The 26,521-nt window shown below is 37.3% G+C and overlaps 1 protein-coding gene across 2 annotated transcripts in view; it reads right to left on the minus strand.

Moving 5' to 3' along the window:
- Astn2 (astrotactin 2) overlaps nucleotides 1–26,521 on the minus strand; it is a 931,927-nt gene that overhangs the window by 512,280 nt on the left and 393,126 nt on the right. For both annotated transcript variants that reach the window (XM_028779954.1, XM_028779955.1), the window contains one exon: nucleotides 16,813–16,980. In XM_028779954.1, coding sequence (XP_028635787.1) covers nucleotides 16,813–16,980 — 168 coding nt within the window. The remainder of the gene's footprint in view (nucleotides 1–16,812; nucleotides 16,981–26,521) is intronic.

The raw sequence follows: 26,521 nt of genomic DNA on the forward strand, positions 1-26,521 counted from the left end.
CTCTCTCTCTCTCTCTCTCTCTCTCTCTCTCTCTCTCTCTCTCTCTCCACACACACACATTTGGCTGTATATCATAGCACTCTTCTATGAAATAAATGAGATTTGAATCAGAGAAACCCATACTAAACACTTAGAACTACCAAGATTTCCTTATCCACAAATAAATTACAAAAAACCATTTACTTCAGGTGACGGTGCAAAGATTAAATGAGATACTGCACCTTGAGCTACCTGCAACTACAAACGCAGCCACGTCATGTTAGTCCCATATTTTCTTTCTGTCAGTCCTGAATTATCCTCCTCCCCTTTCTCCATCCCTCACTTCCTTCCTCCTTCCCTTCATGCTTCCCTCCCTCTGTGTCCTCCACACTTCGCTTCCTCTTTCTTTCCACCTATCACACTCTCTTTATATCTCCCATCATCCTTAAGCCATGGACACAACCTTCTCTAGCCCATTCTCTTCCTTCAATGATCAAATTGTGAAATGCTGCAGTTTTTACTACTAGGGCACGCATTCTTTCACAAAATGGTTTAAGGTACATTTTCTTATATATGATGGACAATCGTCATGGTTCATTAAAAGCAAGCACCATGTGTCCAAATATCCAATACTGGACTTTACTAAAATCTGGCTCTCCTGTTCTATCCATTTATTGTCAAAAAGAGGTTGCCAAAGGCTGTTCTACTGCATAGAGCAAAGCCAACTGGGCTCCCTGACTGATCCCGTGTACCATATTACTGATTGCTAAATCCTGAACAAGACTCATGGTGAGACCTTGTCCACTGTTATCCAATATAAATCCAAACCCATTTAGGGAAGTTCTTTAAAGAGGCGCTTCAACAACATAACTAATAGGCCTATTAGGCTGCTACATGCATGCATGTACTTGCCCACACACACACACGTACACACACACACACACACACACACACACACACACGCCCCTTAACCACACTATACAAAAACATCTTGCAGTCTAAGGAAAGGGGAGAGGATGATGTGGAGCAATGGAGAAGCCCCCTACAGATAGAATCAAATGCCCAAAAAAGGCTCATGCTATTGCTAAGTGCTGTGTTTTAAGTAGCTTCCAGGAGTTCCCTTATGCTCAGAAATCTGTCATTGTTTCTTTCACTCATAATGATTAAGCCTTTTGTGCATTCATCATTGCAACTCTGGGGAGTCTGTTTTGCCCCTAATTTAATAACTTCCATTTTCTTAAGGTGCATATTTACCATAGAATGCACCAAGTACTTAACAGTGATTACAATCATCTGATAATACAGTAAAGGTGAACATTTTTTCCTTATTAAAAAGAAGAGTCAATTGAGTCCTGCGGAAATCAATTTGCTTGAAAATGTACCAACAATCAAGGGCAGAGCCAGGCTTTTGATCCTGTTCTGTCTGATTTTAATGCAGACTCTTCCTACCTTGTCCCTTCTGCCTTTCCAAAACCAAAACAATCCACCATTATCTCTTCTAGATTATGGTCTTTTTTATGGCTCATCCTTGGTGACTGAGATAACTTTGGAGTCTAAGTTTATGAAATAAATGCATTCATGAATCTTGGAGGAGACAGTGTGCCTTAAATATCCTGAATGGAAACGCTTATCAGAAATGAAAGTTGTGAACACACCCTTGCAAGACTCATCCTCTAAAGCATTGACAGAAGCCAACACCATCTTCCTGTTAGAAAAGATATGCAAAATGGTTGTATTGATATTAGAGATTTATTGTATTCTATGGTTAACAGCTTATAGGACCTTAGTCTATAATTGGCACAGATTTTCACTGAATAGCCTGTGGCTTCTGAAAGCAGCTTTATTCGCCCATTCAAAATTCCTCCCTCCAATATCACTCCCAATGAATATACTATGTATGAGGTTTCCTTACAGACTGTTGCTGTTGTTGTTATATATTCTCTGGCCACATGTCATAGAGAAATTTGGCTAAACCAGAGGCTTTCTTCTTGATGGATACATTTCAGCATACCTAATGTTGCTATATAGTTTGGTAGGGGAACATTGCCTTCAACAGTTTTATTCTGCCATAGAGCCAATATGCTACTCTATTGACCTGACAGGCAAGATGTGCCCATTATTGCAATAATTATGATGTCCACCTGTTGTAATAGTTGTAGTAGTTGTAATGGTTACCTGTCTAAATTTAAGAAGAGACAAATGACTGTGCAAGTGCAAGACTTCATTATGTATTGTGTCCAACACTCCTAATTTATTTCACTCTGGTTCCATCCTTATCTAACCATGGCCAGCAAAGCTCTCATCAGCCCTTACTGTTTTACTTATTTCAGTATATCTCTTTTCATCTTGTCATAGGTCTTTGGTGCCATCTTTTTTGTTTTATCTTCAAACACAGCTTGAAATCTGGGACTAGAGTTTTTGCACGTATTGGAGTCATAGCAAAAAGATTCCCCAATTTTGATGTCAGACCATGAAATCTGTTTTCTGGAATCTCCATGGTGCCTTTTCACTACTTTAGCTTGTTACTCCCATTGCTCAGCACACTGACTGACATATATTTGGTGCTCACTAAACAAAAGAAGCAGTGAATGAAATGCAGTGTTTGGATTCTGACCACCTCTTTCCACGAATCCTGTAAATACCTAATGGAAGTCATTTTCATATGTGACTTGTATCCTCATAGGCTGGGCTTCTTATTGGTCTTGCTACTCCTGTCTCTATTCCTTAAAGTTTTTTCTCTATTGTTGGTAGTTTAATAATCATTTTAAAACATAAGCTAGACAATGTCTTCTCCTCTGCTCAGCATGATCCAGACTGATCATGTGGTTCAAGACTGCACTCAGGGTGAAAGCAAGCAAGCTGATGGATATAAAACTCTTGCTTATGCCTTCATCTCATCTTCTAACACTTCTCAGCTTCCAGTGCAGAAACTCTTTTGACCATTTTCCTTGTAAATATAAAGCTCAGTCTCTGCTCAAAGCTTTTACACACGCTCATACATCCACGTGAATGATGTTTTCCCCTGATATTGGCAAAGCAAGCTTTACTCTCTCAACTATTCAATGATATCCACCTTGAAAATATGCAACTCACTTCCCTCTTCACAGCACACACACACACACACACACACTCACTCACACTCACACATAGATTCATCATCATTATCACCTCCTTCTAGCATTTGATGCAATTATTTATTTATTTATTTATCTATTTATATAATATATATGTATATGTTTTCATTTCTGCCCCCTTGCACCATGAATTTTGAGCTTCATGATGTCAAAAGTTTTATATTTTGTTCATTTTAACCATGCCTCCATCCTTTTTCCACTAAGATGCTTCATAAATATCCACTGACTATTAAATAAACAAATACATGACTGAATAAATAATACCCAAAGAGTGATTCACATTTTCTGTCAAAAAACTGAATCAATTCCTTAGGGAGATAATATGTCATTTTATTTTTTTCTCTAGAAACAGGAACAGAGAAGCGTCTTAGAGTTTGCAAGCTACAGTTTGTGACTCTTTAGCTTTATTTTCACAGTTCAATGTGAGAATTATTCAGCATGGTCATATTTCAATAAAACTTTATTTATACCAAATGTCAGTTAGCCAGTGGGACATAGTTTGTAGATTCTGCACTGTCAGGCATTTGGACTATTTCACGTTTTCACTCAGTTTCATGATGAATTCCATTAAACAATACAGTGCTTCTCATGGCATTGTCACTGAAAACAAAAAGCATTTTTAATGAAAGGAAATGTAGACCAAAATATAATTCTGATATTTATTCTTTCATAGCATTAAGTAAACTTGCTGCAACAATCCCATGATGTATATCTGAGTTCAGCATGGGAGCCACTGGTCACACATGGCTATGTAGTTCTTCAAACATGGCAATGCAGCCAATGGGGATGAACCTTTAATTTTCATTCATTGCAATAAATTCACATGTTAATGTAAATGTCATTGGTATCTACTAGCTACCATCACACAGTGGAACTCTATTATTGTCATTTTTCTGATATACCACCCATCTTTGTCCCTCTCTCTTACTACTCTAAAAGCCTCCTGTGATGGCCAGAACTCAGGGTAACTGCGCTTTTCTTCAGGATCCCACAATGATTATTTTATTCAGTCTATGATTTTATCACTGATACAGCTGTAATAACAAAGTTTGCTTTGGTTTACTTTCAAGGCTCATGTTTTAAGTGCTTTATGCACTTTATCTAGTTTAATCCTCATAATATCCCTCTGATGGCTGTTTATCTTATTACTTTGGTTTCATTGGAAGGAAAAATAGGAGTACAGGAAGGAGGTCCAAAACATCCAAGTACTGCAGATGAGCGTGGATGGGGCTGGGATTTGACTCCTGAACATGTAGATGCATAGCACACTTTCTTGATCCTCACAGATTTATTAAAGGTAGAAGCTTGTGGTAGTCCCAGTTTCCTGGCATCTGGGTTCCAAGATCAGGAGTCCCTAAGTTCATCTAAACACAAAGATCATGATGACATTTGCTTTCCACTAGAATTTTAACGTACATAGAGTCCTGAAGGGAAAAACTGTCATGTGCAAATATATACCATGAGGTATTTGCAAATATAAGAGTGAATTTCATGGGATTGGTCTCTAAGACTAGTATTTCACCTGATTTGTATTAATTCTAGTATTCATTATTAAACATCAAGGATGTGAAACATAGTGACATGGGTTTGGGGATAAAGCAGTGAAAAATGACAGAGCTCTGACATTCATACAGCATGGAATTCCTTAGACAAGGAATAATTAAATGTGAAATGAAACAAATAAATGCATAATTAAAGGTTGCCATTGGATTTGATAACATAGGCTCATGGTTGCAGACTTTGGAATAAAATATAAACTCCATCACTTCACAGATGACTTAGGAAAAAATTAATTACTTGTGATTTAATATCTTCAGTTATAAAATGATCATAACCATATATCTTTACATCAATTCAAATACATACATTTTCACATCTAATATTATTAACATGAAGCCTCAGCCAAGTTTCCAGTACAGTTTGGTGATTGTCCACAGCATTTTCTTAGTGGATATAATAGTAGTACATTTGTAAAGGTTTGATTTGATTACAATATGATTTCAAGGTTGTATCTGCACGAAATGGTTATTAAGATATTGACTGAGATAGATATCTATGAAGGACATAGAAAAGGCTAAGATGCATTGTTACTTCCATGTCAGTGTTACACCATTCATACACCTTACTATGAGGGAAAAACAGAGTTCTAGAGTACAGAACACAAGAGGAATAGCCTAATCTAGAAGGCTGAGGATGTGACATTAAGCTGAAATCCAAAGGGTAATAATGTTAATGAAGCAACAAAAGAAGACCACATGTAAAATATGAAGGTGGTAGAAAGTGGACAATTCTATGGAGGGAGAATAGCACCAGAAGGGCCTCTATCATGTTAATAAGAGGAATTAACTGAGTGTTAGCAATTATTGAACAATTCACAGCATAGCTATATATCTTAGAAGCCATCTATCTCAACTAAGCATTAGCCAGTGTCACCTATTTTCAAACTTTTGTTAATAAACCCGTTATTTCGAAATTCTATCAATATATTTAGATGACAGGGTTTACTCTTTTAAACAGTGGTGCATAAACAAATGTCAGTAGCTGAATAAAGTTTTTAGATGTATTTGGATAAAATAAAATAGTATCTACTTTAAATGTCAAATGTTATATATCTACGATCTCACTTTTAATCATGCCAGAATGGCTGAAAGAGATATTGCAGGCAACTTTCTTATGCAATACTTTGCAATGTCAAATTTAACATTTTTCAAGTTCAGAGGCAACATTGGCTTGACTTTCAGTCACACTTGAAATTTCTCTATAAGGAAAACTTTTCAGTTCCTTTTTTTTTAGAACACTGTAACCTTATTGTTCTCAATTTTTGAGCAGTCAAGCTTGTTGCATGCTGTTGTAGCTTCTCTATAATTTCATGACCTCATCTTTGACCCAGATCACCCTTTTCAAAAAGACCACAATCCTCTTGCACAACATAACATTTCACAATACTTTCAAAGCAAATACAATAAGAGACCTAAACAGAAATAGAAAATTGTTTCTCTATAATTCATAAATGCTTGAACAGATCCTTTCTTAGTTCTGCCTCCCCATCCCCTGCTTGTCCTTAATCCAATTGGGTTCTATTATTTTATTATTTTCAAGTTGCCTCATTTTGTAAGTTCTTTGTCCAAAGAATTCTTGTGTATCTCTGAGACTCTCGATAAATACTTAATAGAAAGAAAATTCCATGATGTCTCTTTCTTTCTTGTGCTAAGCAAACTCTCTTGTTGAATAGTTTATCAAAAGATTCTGGTATATCATTCAATATTAGTTCAACTTCTAATAGTGATGCTAGGCAAATATGTCAGCCAATCCTTTTAAGATAAAGCTTTGTATATGGAAAATGAAAGTAATAACTATATGGAAGAGTTTTAACAAAGACCAGGGTAATTATATAAAGTATCATAATGGTGCTTCATTTACAATATATACATAATAAATTACAAATCTACAACTATCACTTTAGCATTTGTATATCTCTTTATGTCTCATCAAAAATTTACTATTACCTCTATTATCCATGTATCTCGTCATTGTGACAACCTCCAATGCCTAGACACATAATGAAACTACATCAAATGGGTTAGCATTTGTAACCAATTCATTTCATGAAATGTAAACAGAACTATTGTGGCTGTTATTTCAATGCCTTTTATTAGAAATGGTTTTAAAAGCTTGTTTCCATTATTTTGCATGCCCAAGTAAAAGTTAATGATAGTCACTAATTCATACTTTCAATAAATTTTGTTTGAGAATCTATAAAGCTCAGGGTAAAAGAATGGTGAGTAGGAGAAAATTATGTATTCTGTGGATCAAAATGATGCTCTACTAGACTAATGCTGATTTCAAGGAAAAGAGTAGATATATTGAAATTCATGGAAAACTGGCTGTATCCAGCTAATGAAAGGTGATTTTCCGAAAAAAAAAAATTAGCTTGATATGTCTCTATTTAGTAAAGGCAGGCATACTTTAGCCAGAACAACAGCCTACCAAGTGCTATCCATGGTGCTGAAACCTAATTCAGTATGTAGCTCAATGACTAAACCATGGTGTGGTAGCAATAGAAATTCATATCCACCGACCCATCCATCCATTAATATAGCCAACCATCCATCCATCCATCCATCCATCCATCCATCCATCCATCCATCCACCCATCCATCCATTTATACATACATATATACATACATACCTTTATATGTCCATCCATCAGATGATTCATTTGAATATCCAAGACAAGAAATACATGTAGGTGTAAGAACTGTTACATTTTCATACTGGAATTAATAAGGTGAGTAAAAACCAAGTCTCTCTAAAACACACACTTATATTGTAGACTTTCCTACCCAGTCTGAGTCAAAGTTACTACCCATAAATATGTCTTAGCTTATTTAACTGCATATCACATACACACTGTTTCACATCAACGTATCTGCCACAACACCTACAAATCTTAGTGTTACCATCTCTTTCAAATCAAGAATATTTCTCATCTTTGAGAATTCTTGGACTTTACAGTTTTATAAAGTATTTGTGATACTTTGAACTTTTTAAACACAAGGTTGAAAATACAACCAAAACAATGTATAAAAATCAGAAATGTTCAGTACAAACCAAGAATGCTATGTGATATAACTACATACAGTGTATTTTTATTTCATATCCTATTTCAAATGAAAAGTAGATTTTGAAGACATGAAAATAAACAGGACATTATGGTTGAATATGAATGAAGTTCATCTCAACTGTGTAAAAAAATTCCATTTGCCATAAATGCCATTTATAAATTGTTTCAATTATACTTATGTTCTAAGTTATTAGAGCTTAGAAGGTCATAGAGACATGAATGTCAAGCTCGAAAGTATCTTAGGAATTATTTAGAGTTGTAATTTGTACCATGCCACTAATTTACTGAGTGACATTGGCAAACTTGCTGGACCTTTGTGTCCCCGATTCTCCTCATTCGATCAGATGACATGATGTCTAGGGACCATTACTACATTAAAATACATTCTCATGCAACACTTTGCTAAAGACAAAGACTCCAAAGTCTGTAGTGTATAACATGGTCAAGGGCAAGTCACAATTTGTGTCAAGGCTGGCACTACGATCAGAAATCTTTTCATTGTGTGTAATTAAAAATCATACAAAGATAAAGTAAAAGATCAATCTATAAGAATATCTAGAATTTTTCTACTGTATTATAATAGATGTAAACTCAAAGTGTAAGCTACTATTTTCCTTTTTCTTTTATAATCTAATGCTGTCATGCATTGCTTAACTTAATATAGATATTTCATGAAGATGCTATAACTAAACACATATTGTAGGGAAAAAAACATATAATGAGTGCGCTCATTCATCAGGCACTTCACTACTTCAATAATAAGTTTTGTTTTCATTCTTACTTTAACAAAGGATGAGAATTAGGAACTGTACTCATATTTTATAGTTACAATAAAGGGGGGGGGGACTCTTCTAGGCTACGTAACTGAGATACAACCCTACAAATAGACAAAGAAGTCAAGATCTGTAACAGATTCTGACTCAAAATACAGTTCTACTATTTTTTTATCAAATGTTTGAACAATGAATATGTCACTAAATAATTAGTATTTTGCTATTACTAAGTCCTTCCATTTGGTAGTGTGGTGGTTTGAATATGATCTAGCTAGAGAGTGGCATTATTGGGAGGTGTGGCCTTATTGGAGAAAGTGTGTCATTGTGGTGTGGGCTTTTAGACCTTCCTCTTAACCAGGTAGTTCTCCTGTTGACCTTTGGAACAAGATGTAGAACTCAACTCCTCCAATGCTATGTTTGACTGCCTAGACACTGCCATCCTTCCTGCTGTGAGTATAATGGATTGGACTGCTGAACCTATAAGCTATTCCCAATTAAATGTATAAAATCTAACATTTTACATAGAACCTTCATAAAGTTGTTTCACCATAAATCATTATCAATTGTGATATTCCTGAGTTTACAGCCTGATTATCTCAACTGATAAGCCATGGCTTCAGAGTTACCTTCTGTAATCAGAAAGAAGAAGAATAAGAACTCGCTAGGATAAGGAACATCATGTCATGCTTTGGGAAGCATTTCTTTTCCTCAGTCCTTGTTTAGCTCATTTCCATCCCTCAGTAGCATGAGAATAAATGCTTGATAATTGTCTTTTTTAAGAAAATGAATCTTTAATCTGTGGTGTTTACCTGCTCTCTTGGTTTAAAAAGCCTCAGATTATCAAACATCCACATCAACCATATGATATTATTGAATAGTTGGTCATAGTTGCCAATAATGAACTCTCATGAGTCCACGTGAGCTGTTTCTAATGCACAAAAGATCCTACTCCAAGTCATTTCTGTAGGTGGTATTAACTGTTGAAATTTCTGGATAAATGAAGCTGAATTTGGCAGTGATATAGAGCTAGGGAATTATCTTCTCTGTAGCATGATACTTATTCTTCAGGTATAGCATTTTTCTCATTACTTCTGCTCTGTCTGACATTTAACAAAAATGATCCTTCTTATCAAGACTTGCATGTTCTCTGAGGCATGATGGCCAAAACTTGCCTCCATGACTTTGTTTAGACCCATATATTGATCCTTATAAGAAAGGGCTTTTTTTAATTCGATATTTTATTTACATTTCAGATTTTATCCCCTTTCCCCATTTCCCCACACCCAGAAACTCCCTATCTCATCCCACCTCCTCCTGCTTCTATGAGGATGTGCCCCCACCCCACACTCCTACCTCCTCACCCTTGAATTCCCCCACACTGGGGCATCCTGCTTTCAAGGGACCAAGGATCTCCTCTCCCACCCATGCCCAACAAGGCCATCCTCCCCTACATATACAGCTGTAGCCATGGGTCCCTCCCTATGTGCTCCCAGGCTGATGGTTTAGACCCTGGGAGCTCTGGTTAGTTGATATTGTTGCTCTCCCCATGGGCCGCAAAACCCATCAGCTCCTTCAGTCTTCTTTCTAACTCCTCCATTGGGAACCCCTTGATCAATTCAATGGTTAGCTGTGAGTATCTGCCTCTGTATATGTCAGGCTCTGGCAGACCTCTAAGGAGACAGCTCTATCAGGCTTCTGTCAGCATGCACTTGCTGGCATTCACATCAGTCTCTGCCTTTGGTGACTGCACATGGGATGGATACCCAGGTTGTTTTATTCATTATAAATTATGTCTATCTCATTTTTGTTTTGGTTTTTATTGAGAATTTCATACATAGGCATGATATGCTTTGACCAAATCCACCCCATTCTCTCCTTCCCAATTTCTTCTCTAGCTCTCCTAATTATCCTCCCCAACTTCTGCTCTTTCTTTTTTTTTAAAGGTTTTTTTCTTTTGTTTTGTTGAATTTTTTTATTGGATATTTTCCTTATTTACATTTCAAATGTTATCCCCTTTCTCAGTTTCCCCTCCAGAAACCTACTATCCTATTCTTCCTCCCCCTACTTCTATAAGGGTGTTCCACCACCCACCCACTCCCATCTCCCCGCCATGGCATTACCTTACACTGGGGCATTGAGCCTTCACAAGACCAAGGGCCTCTCCTCCCATTGATGCCCAACAAGGCCATCCTCTACTACATATGTGGCTGGAGCCATGGGTCCTTCCATGTGTACTCTTTCGTTGGTGGTTTAGTCCCTGGGAGCTCTGGGGGATCTGGTTGGTTGATATTTTTGTTCTTCCCATGTGGCTGAAAATCCCTTTAGCTCTCTCAATCCTTTCTTTAACTGCTCCATTGAGGACCACATGCTCAGTCCAATGGTTGGCTGCGAGCATCCGCCTCTGTATATTTTAGGCTCTGGAAGAGCCTCTCAGAAGACAGCTATAACAGACTCCTGTTAGCAAGCACTTCTTGGCATCTGCAATAGTGTCTGGGTTTGGTGACCGTGTATGGGATGGATCGCCAGGTTGGGCAGTCTCTGGATGGCTTTTTCTTCTCCGTTCTTTCTTGTACTTACTGAGTCCACTTAGTTGTGGCTGTGTGTACACAGCTTTTTAAAAGAGAAACTGGGCCACTTTTTTTCAGATATAAAAGTAGAAGATATAGAAGATACACAGGCTTGGAGAACAGTTTTATTTTTTTCATAATTACCCCTAATTATTATTCTTGATGTAATGTGGTTAACTGAAAAGTAAGTCCAGAAGTTTTTTTCAAAATTAGATGTCTCTTAACAGATGGGGTTAAATATGATGGTCACTTTCCATGTCTCTGTATCTAATAACCTTAATAAAATCTGATGATTATTTTAAAAATCTTTTCATACTTAAAAAAGATAAGTATCAATCAATTTTGGGGCAGTAGGGATAGTACTCAGAGTTTCATACATGCTAGGCACATGCTGTATTACTGAGCTGCATTCTCAGAGAGGATGAGCATTTTATGAGCCCACTTCATATTATTTTCCCAGTCAGTACCCCTCTACTTCTTTAGTCCCCTATCTCCACTTATTTCTGAAATAATTCTAGATGCTATCCCAATGCTACTGCTCTGTGCTTTCTGAATCTTTATACACTTTCTTCTTCTGATTTAATGTTGAGTTCTCTGCTAATCTTCCTAAATACACTTCCCAGTGATTCTCCAAGGCTAAGCAAAAAGGTCATCTTTCTCTCAATACCTCTCATCTCCTGGAACCCCCATCTCCAATCCATTTTTCACTGTTCTCCAGGAAGGAAGCACTTGGATAATGCATCGTTCTTGATTTATGGCACACTACATTTTTTATAATAGCTATATTATCAGATTCTTTTTTATCCTTGTAAGAATGTAAAATCCACAATGAAATGAACACTGTCCAATTTATCTGTGATTTCCCATAGCTCCTAACACATAGACTTATGAGTGTGGAATTAAGAAAATCTTGCTTGAATTGAATCTAACGAATTGAACTAAATTTTCCAAAGTGGGCTTGAATCAAGCCTCATGAAAATATATTAGGCTCTCATTTTTGACTTTTCACTTGCAGATATTCTTATCAATTTATGTCTTTAGTGGTTTATAAGAGGAAGACACTTTGCTGAGCATTAGGATGGGAAGAATATGGAGATAAACTAGACAAAATCTCTAAACTTAGAATTTAAGTTCTAGTAGGTGGGATAAAATTTTAAATAGAAATTCTGAATTTAAATCTTTTTTTAATAAACAAGAATTCTAATAACTATAAAACTAATTCACACTATTGAGAGGAAATGAGAGTCAGTTAACTAAGAGTTTAGGGAGGTTGGTAATATTAGAGTGGAAGATACTTCAGCTCATAAGAGGAACTCTTGTCACCACACAAGACCTTGTCCCTTGGGATATAGAAGGAAAAATTGTGAGTGTATATTTCAGTGAGAATAATACAAAGTGATGTTCTCCAGGATGTTGTGGTCTGGAAAGATGAGATGAGATACTCTTGGTTCTTGTGACTGTGGATATTTTTTGTTGAGCCAATTTTCAAAACTTTGAAAATACTTAATCTGAATTCTTGAGCTAGCAGATGTGGAGGAAAGACTATAATAGTTGTGTATGAGTGGTTCTGGAAGCATAAGGAAGCACTTCCTTTTTTCCCTTACTGAATAGCAGGCACAATACTGAACTTAAATGACAGATGAAGGGAATACACATCTTGATGCACACCTACATCTTCTCCCGAAGTTTATACCCTAGTGATAGATTTGGGCAAAAATGAGTGTTGTCTTAATACAGCAACAATGATACTGACATTTGAAAGCATCCAAGTTTATCACCACTCAAAACAGGACTCTTTCATTGGGTCATAAACAGGAAAGTTGAAATGAGTATACCCGAAAAGAAATACATTTTGACTAAATGTGAATTAGGGAAATGATACTCATAGTGTTCCAGTAAAGGGAGAAAGATGTTAAAAATGACCCCAAACAAAGAAATAAACAAAAAGCTTGAGAAAATGTAAGTTATGAAGGTCTGTTGGATTCAGACAACAGAATAAATCTTGCAAATAAATCTTGACTCTGCAATCAGTGGACCAGGGTCTTGATCTTGTTATGTGTCATTTCTGGCATCAGTGCTCACAGCTATTGAGATGAGATGGTCTTGGTGCATTCTGTACATGGTTCCAGCTCTAAGATCATGTGTGTGGGAGGGGTATGTATGTATGTATGTATGTATGTACATATGTATTTATGTATGTATGAAGGTTACAACTTATTGTTATTATTTATTTTTACTATCTTAACTATTTAAACATTTGTTGTTTGAAAATTTTATGTGTGGATATAACAAGTCTTTGTCAAATTTAACTGCACTCCCTAATTTTAACTCTTGTAATATTCCCTATCACTTTCCAAATTCATGTGCTCTCTTGTAAACCAACTGAGTCCACTTAGTGTTATCAAAATCTGCATGGGAACAGAGTGATACTCTGGAGCATCCTATCAGGAGTTACAGTCAAAGAAAACCAACTCTCCATGCAGTTTCAATGGTCTGACCAGATTGTGTAAGAACTGCATTGATTGTCCCCAGTGGAACTATGGGAAGGCTGTGAAAATGGTATCAGCAGGCTCTTGACTAGACTAAAGGACATGGATTTAAAACCAGATTCCTACCCTACCAAAAAGAGATTCAACAGTTATCTGGCTTAAAGTTTTGCCTTAGTTCCTAGCTTTGCCCTTTTGAGAAGTAGATGACTGGACCTACTCCAGACTATAGTTACTATACAGAGCAGAGACCTCTGTCTTCTGTACATCATTAAACATAATGACATCTGTACAAAGAGTTTTCCACCAAGGTTGATGAGACTTTGAAGTAAAGATGAATACAGTTTCAAGGTAAAAATGCTAACAAACAGTGAGAATGAAGAGATCTTAGTTATAGCTGGGTTTCTGCAATCCTCTGCAACATTGGCAAGTCCCTTGTTTTAACTGCTTCCTGTTTCCCTATTTGTGGTTGACAGGAACGATCATGAACTGATTAACATCTGTAAATGATGTATTGTTCATGTCTTATGTATTCATTTTGAGTAAGATAGCATCTCTTTGGTTTGGATACAGTGTAGATGGCATTAAAACAAATTTCTATATCTGTTCAAGACTCCTCTTTGAATCATGAACCTTTAATGAATTCTTATTCTGTTGTTTTGGCTTCTGTTTTAAATGTTAGCTCACTTTTCTTTATATATGAGGCAAGATTCACTACTTCAACACAGTTTGTAGCTGTCTATCTCCTACTTCTTCAATGATTGATTTGGACATCTGACAGATGCCCAGATTTCAGGAAGTATCTGGCAAAGGTGACTGATTAGCCATTAAAAATAGAATGCTGTATACACATGGCTCAGAAGAGTGAGGAGGGATAAGAAATTGGAGGCACCTTCTCCACTAGCAGAATGAGATTCTGCCTGTCTTTTGGCCAGTAGCTATAAGCAGTTCAAATACTTAATGATAAATTTAAAGTACCAAAACATTATTCACAAATAATTGTCTAATCCTAACATATCTCCTTTCTGTTTGTTATGAGGGACCAAAGGGCAACTACCCTCCTGACACATTATATCCTCCCTACTCATAATTGCCACAGAGTAAGTCTTTAAATTTATTTTCTGTTTGGATGGCATAAAGAAGTTGTGACTTTTCTCTGAAAAATCTACTAACCCTAAGCTGTGTGTTCCTTAAGATTGTGGGTAAGTACAAGGCTGAGAGCAATAGTCAGACAGGTAGGCAGAACCCAAACATGGATCACACAGGAGCTGTGGGGGGATGGGATCTACCAGTATAAATATGATTTTTATATGAGATATCTCAACATCATCCTATCCAATAGGTAAGTTCTTTTTTTTATTAGCAGGCAGCACTGCTAGCTGTTATAATATTAGAGCACAAACACAGTCAGATCAGGAGCGAAATCAAGTGTTCATTCTCCACTTCTGTGTAATAGGCAGTAGTTTTCTTGAACTAGTATTCACAACTCTGGTCTTTATACCTCTCACCCAACCCTGACCCTCAGTGGAATGCCCGACTCTGGAAATGATGACTTGATTTGTCTCACCATTTAGACTGGAAAATTCGCGATCGTCTTTGACTGCACTCCATTTCTCACATCACATAGCTAATAACAAATGCTGTCAAGCCTATACTACAGTCATCCAGAATTTGTTAATATCTTAGCATTTTCTCCCCTTCATCTCATGGTCTAAGCCATTACCAGCTCTTGCTTAGATTATTGTAATAGTATGTTTTGACATCTCAGAAAGGATTTATTGCACACCAGCCAGAATAGATCTGTTAAAATATTGGTCAGGATTCATGCTCACATGTTCCTTGGATCAGAAACATCCAATGACTTTCCATTTCACTAAAAGTTCACATTATCCTATAAATTGTCTGAACAATTGTTCCTCTCCCAAATATACACTTGTATTGTGCTTTGTACTCCTTCTTTCTTCTCTAGCCATCTCGGAATCCCTATCAGTGACCAGCAAATGGTCCATTTATGAGTTTCTGCTGCAAAGAATTGGTGCATGCAGGGCCTTCTATTTTTGAAAACTACCAGAGTGACATTTTTCTATCTGTTTCTATTGTAAGTTACCTGCTTACATAACACATTTCCAGAGAACCTTTCTGTTATCTTCGTTCTTACTGCAAGATTAACATTGCATAGGTTTCATCGTCTATTATCTATTTATTATCTATGTATCAAATGTATCAATGTATTTATCTGACTGTCTATGTATGTATCTTTCTATCTATCATCCATCATTTGTCTATTTCTATATCTATGTTTACATATATCTACACATGTATGTATATGTTTATCTAATACAGCATTGTCAAATAGAATTTTCTAAATGATTTTATCTCAGTTCTATAAGAAGGTATTTAGTCAGTCATATAGAGAAACAGAATGAGTTGAAATTTGACTAATGTGACGGAGGTTATGAATATTTAATGTTATTTCATTTAAAATAAACAGGCATGTATGGGTTTCGGCTACCATATGAGACTTCAGATTTGCTGTTCTTTTCCATAGAAACTCATATATAGATTACAGGAGGCAAAAAAAAAATGCCTAAAAATATGCCTGGCTACAGGAAGTTCTTTTAAGTTGGATGTGCAAATGAATGAATACATGGAGAAAATTCTGTAGACTGTCTCACTTATTTAAAATTTTAGTTTTTATTGTATAAACAATCATACTTTGCTGTTTTCATACACATGCCATTTTACTTCATTTTATTCATCCCCTACACCCACTTGTACTCTTCTCCCTTTTATCCCCAGCCTTATATATTTCCCTCTTCTGCTTTCTTGCCATATGATAGTCTATTATTTGTTATCAATTCCTTTACGCCCAACAAAAAGCTTGTGTGTTAGGTACTCGTGTCTTTCGTTAGTACTGAATGATATACACTATTGTGTTGAGAAATATGGATATAAAAGCAAACAGGACATGAACTCAGCAGTGTCTAATGGCATTCAGACAGTCTGCCTTGCTGAGGTTAGCCTCAATGTTCTCTGTGCCCTTTTCTACCTCTGAGCTTCCGTGGTTTTCTAAGATTTTCCTCCTTTATCAGAGACTGAAATCACATGGTTTAATTGATTGGACTGGCAGACCTTTCTATCAGGTCTCTTGTCAGTGGCTCAGCCATCTCTGATTATTTAAGTGGAAAGAATCTGGACTCTTCTTCGGTGCATACACCCTCACCTGAAGTCCCGCACCGCATGACTCACCAGTTTCTGGGTCACAGAGCTGTTCGCAGGCATCAGTCGTTCTCTGGCCACAAAGGTCTCTCACCCATGGCGAGGTAGCATTGATCTGGTAGTACAGGGACAGCTTGGCAGGGTTTAGCCAGTCGGAGATATCCAGGTAGCTTCCTTCACTCACTACAAAGCTGCTCCCTGTAGGTGAATAGAAAGCAACAGCTACTTTCTCCTCAGTGTCAGAATCATTACTGGTGCTACAGGAACAAAAATGCAAATAGCTCAGCCTCACTTGTTACATCTCACTTAGCTAAGAACACTGGCAGAACTGTTACCCTGTGTCATTATGGTGTCAAAGTCAACATGAACCTGTTCAGTCTAGTGGATAAGACTGTGTCCTGAGGACTGAGTTCTGATCCAGATTTTACCCTTATAGACCACTGACTTCTGTGGAACTCATTCAGTTACTCTGACCTTGACTGTTTCATCTATAAATGAAAATATTAAGGAGTACCACCTCAAATATGAGAATGCAATAGGTTAATGAAAGGTGTATAGACAGTGCCTGAATGTTTCTAATAAAACGTGATAAAATCTCAAAAGTAAAATTGGCTGTTCCTGTTACCACTGCATCCCTTTCTGAAAGAGTGCACTAATGAGTACCACAGCTAAGGGGATGGTATCTGTGTGCAAAATAAGAAACCTGGAATCAAGTCCTATTTCCCCTGTTATTTCTGTTGTTGTTGTTTTTTCTGTGTTGTTGTTCAAAACTAGGGACTCAGACATACAGTATCTGAGTACACTATCACTAAGCTATACTCTCAATCCCATTTATTTCATTCTGAAGGAGATAATGAGGTAGAAATGTAGATTGTGGTAGGTAAAGATAGGTGTCTTCAAGGAAATTCCAAGACTCTCTAAGGAAAGATACTACACATGCATGCACACATACTTGTGCACAGACACCAACATATACACCCTCACCCACATGTTGATGGAGATCTTGGTGGCATATGCCTATAATCCAAGTACTCAGAAGATGAAGATCATAACTTCCAAGCCAGTAAGATCTATACAGGTCATCCCGAGATGCTGAAGGAGACTGTGTTCAAAAACTAAGCAAGCAAGCAAACAAATAAATGAGCTTGATTCTTGGTGTTTGGAAAATACAGGAAGAGACACAGGCAGTTGCTGAGATCAAAGGGTCATGTCAGGCTCTACATGAATGGTAGCTATGAATCACTTCCAGTTAGACCTTTACACTTGGGCCTAAAAGCCAGGAGAGGCTGAGATTTAAGGGGATTTGTTTTGTTTGTTTTTATTTTCCAATAATTAACCTGTTCTCTAATGAAGGGTTAAATATGTTCCTAGAACATATGTAGGTCAAAAATCCTCTCACTTCCTAATGTCTGAATTGAAAAATTCTTCATTAATTCATAAGAGATATCATATGTATGCATGCATGTGGTATACATTATACATTCCAATGTAATTACTGTATCATTATACAGTGTTTACATATACATCTATATATCCTATACAAATTCACACATGCTTATAGGTATACCCAGTTTGGAGGAGGCAAGATGCTCCTTTGGATTGGCCATCATTATATTGTAAACGATGAACATATGTATTCAGCAATCACACAAATCTAAGGCCAAGCTTCATAGAGTAAAAAAGTATGAATTTGAATAGGAATAAATAAGACTTAAAGAGTGTATCTGGAGTTGTGTTAGTTATATCAGCCGGTATTATGCAGAACAAATGATTGTGTCCTCAAATTAATATAACCAAGCTTCCTACCTCATTTCCTTCTCTTTATCATATCAGGAAACAATAACAACAATATCCTAGTTTTTCCAGGGGAAAAAAATTCAAGTTTTATGAAGAGTGTCTCTGCTTTTAAGCATCCTTTGCATTTAACAAGGGATTCTCTATCAGATCACATTAAGCACTGCTCTTGCCCTATGATTGGACTCAGATTGGATCAGATCATCTGCTGCAGTCCAGTGAAAAATGATCTGGAAGGTGAGGTCAAATTAAACCATGTCTGTCTTCCCAAGTATCTGAGATCAAGGAAGGGCTAAAGCTAATATGCTTTAGCTCACATGAACACACAATGCCTATTATTCTATAGAAGGAGTTCCCATGTAAAAGCACAGGATACAACATGATTGTCAGTGTGAATGTCAGAAGCATCCATGTGAAACAGCAGGATTGATGGTTGATATCAAGCTGAGATAAGGAAATGACCACTTTAGAAGTTGGCCCTAAAGTCTTTGGCAACTAAAGGGAAAAAGAAAAAGGAAAAAAGAAAGAAAAGAGAAAAAAGAAAAAAAAAGAAATGAGTCTGTAGGATTCCGTATTTCAAACTTCTGGCAAGGAAAGCTATGTAAATCTATCTGCAAAGCCACATTTCCTCCACTGGAACAAAGCCCAAAGAGAAACATGTCACATGGGTCCTTGAGCAAGGCGTTGCACATCCGTATCAACTGCAGATTTTTCTTTTAAAAAACACAGTCATGCTGTTTAAATGGATAATTCTTGTATTTATTCTCACTAAAGACTGAGGGATGGATATTGAATTGTGTCCCAGGGCTGAGTTTGGTTAATCCTGCTGCTTCAGAAAAGCTAAACAGTACTGTGATAAAGAGAACAGCCAGCAAGATATGAGTTCAGATCCTCATGGTGTTACTAGCTATATAAACTTTATCAAGAAACCAATCTCCTAGTTGCACATAAATAGCATGGGTAGAGAATCCCCCCCTCCCCAGATGCTGATCTCAAGATTACATAAGACAATGAATCTGCCTTAGATCAGCATTGTCTGCAAGAAAATTCAAAGGCACAGATTGGCATAGTCCACTGATATGGTCTTGTAAGGGAGTGGCCAAAGTAAAATGTCTTGGTGGGTGGGAGAAGTTGAATTGTCATGAGGATATGGAAAAACCCTCCATTGATTGCACTGGACACTCTGGCAGTGGGTGCTTCTTCACACTGGTTTCAAATCAAGACAAGCATTTGTACCTACACATTGTCCAGTCAAGGACTACAGACTATCTCTGGGAAGGGAACATAAGCTTGGCTAAAACAGTCCTTCACAATGGAGGGATGCTTATTCGATAAATGTTCAGCAGAGATGGGCCACCCACTAATATCTCTTGCAATTAGGAGAGCTAGTGTTGCAGCACTTAATGGAGATAGGGATACACCATCACAAATCCACTAAAGCAGAGAAGTCCTGGGTACCCAGTGAAATTGACTAATGGGAGCAATTTTCATTATTATTTGGATTTCTTATGAACTTCAAAGCTCTACACACATTATTCACAGATTTCAAATATGAGAAATATAAATGAGAAATATCAGACTGGGAAGCAGGTGTCTTTGAGCCTTGTCTTTGAGCCTTTTAGAGATAAATAGGTCATGAATATAGAGTTCTTACAAATTGAAAACAGTGTCCTATTAAAGACTCCACAAAGCTGTCACCAACAAAGGATAGCTCCATAATGAAACAGGAAGCTGACCATTGCCAGAAAGTAAACCTGACATCCTGATATTGGACTCTCCAGACTCTAGAACTTTCATAAATACACGTCTGTTATTTATAAGACATTACCACTCTGATATTGTATTTCAGCATCATAAATGGTCTAGTCAGTAGGGTTATCTTTAACTTGAATATCTTTTGAAACAATATTGTGAAGTGATGTTCAAATGTTTGATAGCAGAGAAGGGCTATAATCCCTTGTGTGTTATACTTGTTCTTTCTTGAGATAAAAATGTCACATGTTTTGCTCTCTTCCAACAGTCTGTTGGGATAATCATTTTCTTCTTTCACAGAAGAATGCATGAGATACAGAGAAAAATTGATCTGACCAATATGCATAATTACTCAGGGATGGGAGTGAAAGTTGAAAGAAGAGTTTTCAGTTTCTAAAGCTATGGTCTTCCTGGTTATTTCAGGCTATATTGAGAAATAGGCCCAACAGGGAAGACATTAGATGAAATACCCAATTAAGGAAAGATAGAACCTGTAGGCCAAGCCCCTGGTTGAGGGGTGAGGCCAACCACACAGCTAAAATCTAATAATCCAGAATTCCTCTTGTCAAAGGAAATGCAAGGACAAAGAGTGGAGTAGAGTCTAAAGGAAAGGCCATCTAGAGACTGCCCCACTCAGGGATCCATCCTATCTGCCGACACCAAACCTAGACACTATTGCTGATGCTGAGAAGTGCTTGCTGAGAGGGGCCTGGTATAGTTGTCCTCTGAGAGCCTCTGCAAGGGCAGAACCTAACCAATATAGATGTGGAGGCATGCAGTCAAACATTGGCCTTAACGCAGGGACCACAATGGAGGAGATAGGACAAAGACTGAAGGAGCTGAAGGGGGTTACAACCCCAGATGAAGAACAATAATAGCAACCAAACAGACCCCCCAAATCTTCCAGTGACTAAACTACCAACCAAAGAGTACACATGAGGGAGGAGAGACCCATGGATCCAGTTGAACACGTAGCAGAGGATTGCTCTATGTGACATCAATGGGAGGGATGCTAGGCCGCTGAGGGGGGAGTGGGTAGGCCGATGGGGAGTACCCTCATAGAGACAAGGGAGGGGGAGGGGATAGGGGATTTGTGGAGGGGAAACTGGGAAGTGAGATACGATTTGAAATGTAAACAAATAAAATAACCAATTAAAAAAAAAGAGAGAGAACTAGGAACTCTGGTAGAGAATGCCTTCTCTGGTCCTGTTACTCCTCCTCCAGCAAGCCAGACACTCAGCTCAGGAGTGTCTTTCACCATCTTTTTGATATTAGAAAGATGGTGAAAGAGACTCCTGAGCTGAGTTTAATGTGTTCATTTATCCAACACTTAGTAAAGTCCTCTCCAAGTAAGACACTTTCATAAAGTTAGGAAAATGAGCTAGAGCGATTGAGAATCTTGAGCTAAATAATGCAGACCAAATATATGCATAAATATGTGCTGTACACACTGGAGGGAGGTAAGGATTATCTGAAAAGCTGGGTATCCCCACTTTGGAAAGAACTGTTATTCTCAGGAAGCAGGCTTTGAAAATTGACCTTTAACTTAAACTTATATGGAAGATCAATCAGAAGAGGTTAAAGAGGGAAAGGATCAAGAGCTAGGTGCTTCGGTAGTACACAGCAGAGTACCCAGTAGACCTGCATCTCTCAATCCTTGCCATATTGATGAAGGAATTTCTTCCAGTGTGCACTTCAATACACCATGCCATCATTTCATTCAGCTGTGTCTTTATATACAAAACTAACGAGCAAGCCTATACCAGACCCTAGTTGAATAAAATACAGTCCTTGACAATATCGGCGATCAGACATGCATGTCTGAGGCAAGCCTCTGTGCCTATCCCTTACACTTTACTAATTATTTCATCTGGATCCTTCATTTCTTGATGAGAAGGGCCATGCATTGCTTAAGTCATGATCAGCATAGTTCTTAGTGTGTGATGGAGGTTCAGAAGACATTTGGATTTGGGGAGATAATAAAAGGAAAAAACAAGGTAGAGTTAGGAAGGAGAGTGCACTAGTAAGTTAAATGAGTGTCAAACAGCTCTCTGAATAAATTGCCACATTTTTATGGGAATGAAAACTACCTCACAAGGAAATAAAAATGTGTTATTTCTTGTGTCTCATGTTTCCCTTATTTTCTTCTGGATGTCTGTCTTATTTTCTTGGCTTTAGATTAAAAGCCCTGCCTCCCTATTGGGCAATGTAAGATTCCTTTCTGAGAGACTCATTTAGATCCTCCCAGAGAGCAATGACTCTTAAATGAATCTCTGCCAAAATCTCAACTTCAAAATGTCATGCTTCCTTATTTTAAATATATTTATATATACATATATATACATATATATTCATTTTTCTCTCACTGCCTTGTGGGAATATACATCATCTAATTAGCCAAATGGATTTTCAGTTCAGCCCAATCATTTCCTTATCTTGAATCTGAAGCCAGTGTTGCTCAGGGGACTGTGCGGGCACTGAGGTCCTCATTAACTCTGATCTTCAATTACATTGATTATAAGCCTGCTTCTGTAATTGTGCAGAATAGATCAGGGGTGAGCTGAGAAGCTCAGGCCACTCCATAATGTTCTCTGAAAAGCCAGAGGCACAGCATCCTCCAAAAGAAACAGAATGCTACAGATGAGAGCTAAAAATACAACGGAAGTAGGTATCACCAGACAAAAACTGCCTGGCGAGACAAGCAGCAGTTGCAAATTTCCTTTCATTTCACTGTGGCATGAGCCAGACCAATCAGAACCATGAATGAAAGACTTCAAACCAAGGCTCTGCTCACACTGGTGAATGATCAGTAGATGTCCTCCATAAATGAAGTGGAGGAACGAGCTTGGTCCCAAGGATTCAGTTCCTTTGGTTTTCTCCCTTTGGTTCTGAAATGATGAGAAGCACTCTCTCTTCAGTCACACCACAGAACCTATCTTTGTTGGATTCTCAGACCTATGAGAAATGTCCTACCTGGAGATATGATGATGTACAAACTCAGAAACAGAAATGAGGACCATATATATTATCAGCCCAGCAGGTATGTGAAGCACATGTCCACTCTGGCCTCTGTCCCAATTTACAGAGCCATAAGTTAATATTGGCTACGTTCCACCACCTACTATCCACTGAAGAGTGGACATATGAAGTGGGGGGATCAAATGAAGTTTTGAGGGCTTTGTAAGAGAAAGCAAAGAGAAAGTAAAGCCAACCTAGGTAGTTGGGAGCTACTGGACTTTGAGAGCTGCAATATTATTGGGGGCCAGTTTTCAAACAAGACTCTTGGCAACATGTTTCTGTGTCTTTTTCTCTATTTCTATTTTTTAAAAAAATTTAATTTCCCAATTAATTTCTCTTTACTTTGGATCAACTGCAATCTTCTCACCATCACCTACATGTTCTCTATCTGTTATAGGATTGATTGTATCTTCTTCAAGTTTACATGATGTAGATCTGACAGGCATTGATTGGAAATGTGGCTGCATTTGAAGGCAGGGTCTTCATTTTATTTTATTTTTTTACTTACTCACTTTACATCCCTCTCACTGCCTTCTCTCAGTCACCCCCTCCCACAATCTTTCCCCATTCCCCCTGCCCTTCACTGAATGGATGGGCAGCCCCTTGGGTATCCCCTGACACTAGCACTTCAAGTCTCTATGAGGCTAAGCGCTTCCTCTCCCACTGAGGCCAGACAAGGCAGCCCAGTTAGAAAAAAAACATATTCTACAGACAGGCTGGAACAGCCTTTGCTCCAGTTGTTTGGGACCCACACGAAGACCAAACTGCACATCTGCAACATATGTTTGGAGAAGCCTAAAACCGCATTCCCTCTATAGCCAAGGTCTTTAAAAAGGCAAAGTTAAAAGGGGAGTCTTTATTCAACACAACTCATGTACTTATAAGAAGACATAATCACATATCGAGGAACGACTATATGAAGATGAGAAAAGAAGAAAGGCATCTATCAGCCATGGACCGAAACAGGAGAAGAAGTCAATCCTGTTGACACCATTAACTTTGAGTGTTAACTCCGTAACTATGAGAAAACACACTCCTGACATTTCAGCCACTCTAACAATTACACTTTATTATAGCAATATTAACAAACTAACATACTGCTTGCATCTTACTGGACAAATATCTCGTATGTTTGTTCTGATTATTAACGTTTATTTAATATCAAGGAACCCTAGGGATTACTCGGCAGAATAAAGTTTGAAATGTATACAAGAAAAGCATAAAATGACAAAGTCAATAATTTAAATTCAGTTCTATACCATTACTTTTGCATAGAGTTCTAAATATATGCCCTAGTTTGAAATAAGCTGTTTCACTGATTCCTCATGAGCCTAAACTGGTTCTAAATACTCCAATATCCCTGGATAGACAAAAGACTGTCTATAGACAAGAGACTGTTTATCCAGTGATATCTAGGTTATAATATATACTGTGAATAAGATGCAAATGTTAAGGAGATGGAAGGGAAGAAGAAACTGAAAATGCCCAGGGATTATTTTAAAGAAGGGCATTTTACATAAAACACCGTATTGGCAGGCTCCTCAGAAAAGAAAAACTTGGTTAAAATAGGAATATGCTTCTTGAAAATTATATAACAGGTGAGAATTTTATGATGTTATGAGAGCCATATATGATATTAAAGAAGTTCTGAAACACTTCTCTTTATTTTTCTCTAAGTTTTTTTTCCTTCCAAAATATGTTTCACCTGTGACTTTTTAGCACCACAGATACACTGCGTATCCACTACTGTACTTTATTTATGGTTTACTTCTATAATACACTAAGGGAGTATATTTTATTACCCCAAACTCAATTTTCATCACTTTGGGTATAAGGTAACCCTCACTAAAGATGAACACTATAGTCAAAAGGCAGGAAAAATATGCTTTAAGATCCTGCAAGGATTTCCCATGTAACAACATGTATTACATAAGAGCAAGAAATCTTATATATAGCAGTAGTCACCTAAAATTGTAATGAAGCTGACAATTCCTGTTGCCTTGACCTAGCTATTGTACTGTCAGAAGATGTATGACTCATGTTTCTGGGGTCATGTTAGTGATCATGTATAGTATATACAACTATATGTGAAACCTAGTGCTTATACTTATTAATATTCATAGAACTTAAGAAAGTTACTAAACAAACATGTTACTATATTATATATTTAGTTTCCTACAATTGTATTTTTGTCCCTTTTTAGGGCATACATTATCTATTGAGATTTTAGAAGGAAATTGTCTTAAAACATTGTATTGCATCATACATCGGCACTCGACACATCATACAAGCAGACCAGGTAAGTAGGAAGTGAAGCCACCCAGCTTTGTATAAGTATACTTTATGATATTTGCACAGTGACTTAGCATGTATCACCATTATTAAGAAATACATGACCAAAACTACCCCTAGAACTTTGTGTAAAACTGACCATTCAAAGGTCCCACCACTGGAGAATATCAGGGCTAGAACAGAGTCTAAGTGGCATGACATCAAGATTACAGTTGCTTGGAGTAATTCACACTCCCCAGCAAAAGCAGCTCCCATGTAGCTGAATGACTCATCACAAACCTGCAACTCCTTTCTTTCGAAGAGAGGTTCACATCATAGGAGAATCAACTAAGAGCTCATTCCTAGGTCCATAGAGAAAAGTAAACATAGTGATGGGGAAGCCATTGAGAATGCAATGTTCTGCATAAGAAAAAAAAGTTGTTTCTAAATAGTTTTATTATTTTTCCAATACTCACTAAACATACGTTTCTCTGAAGTGCCTTGTGAAATTTCCTGTGGGCATTGACAATTTTTTTTTAAACATTTTCTGTATTCTCCATCTCAAACTGTGATCAAAGTCTGGCTAAAAACAGATTGTCACAGAATTCTACATGCTTTTCTGTGCCCTTGGTCTTGCTTCAAGTTGCTTTAGGGATGTTTGGGGCCTGGACAAAAGCTATTTGAAGTTTCATTATTTCAAAAGAGCATTTTCCCCAAAGTACATGACAATTTTGGAACCAAGGTAGGTAATGGAAAAGAACAAAGTCATAAAATGCTTTTTATGTTGTTTAAATTTATTTAAATTTCTAAGGAAATAATTTTGATGCAAGCTAGAAAGTAGCTATTACTCTCAAATTTTTCTTTCTTTCTTTCTTTCTTTCTTTCTTTCTTTCTTTCTTTCTTT

Source organism: Grammomys surdaster, unplaced genomic scaffold (genome assembly GCF_004785775.1).
Source record: "Grammomys surdaster isolate TR1022 unplaced genomic scaffold, NIH_TR_1.0 363, whole genome shotgun sequence".
NCBI classification, from domain to species: Eukaryota; Metazoa; Chordata; class Mammalia; order Rodentia; family Muridae; genus Grammomys; species Grammomys surdaster.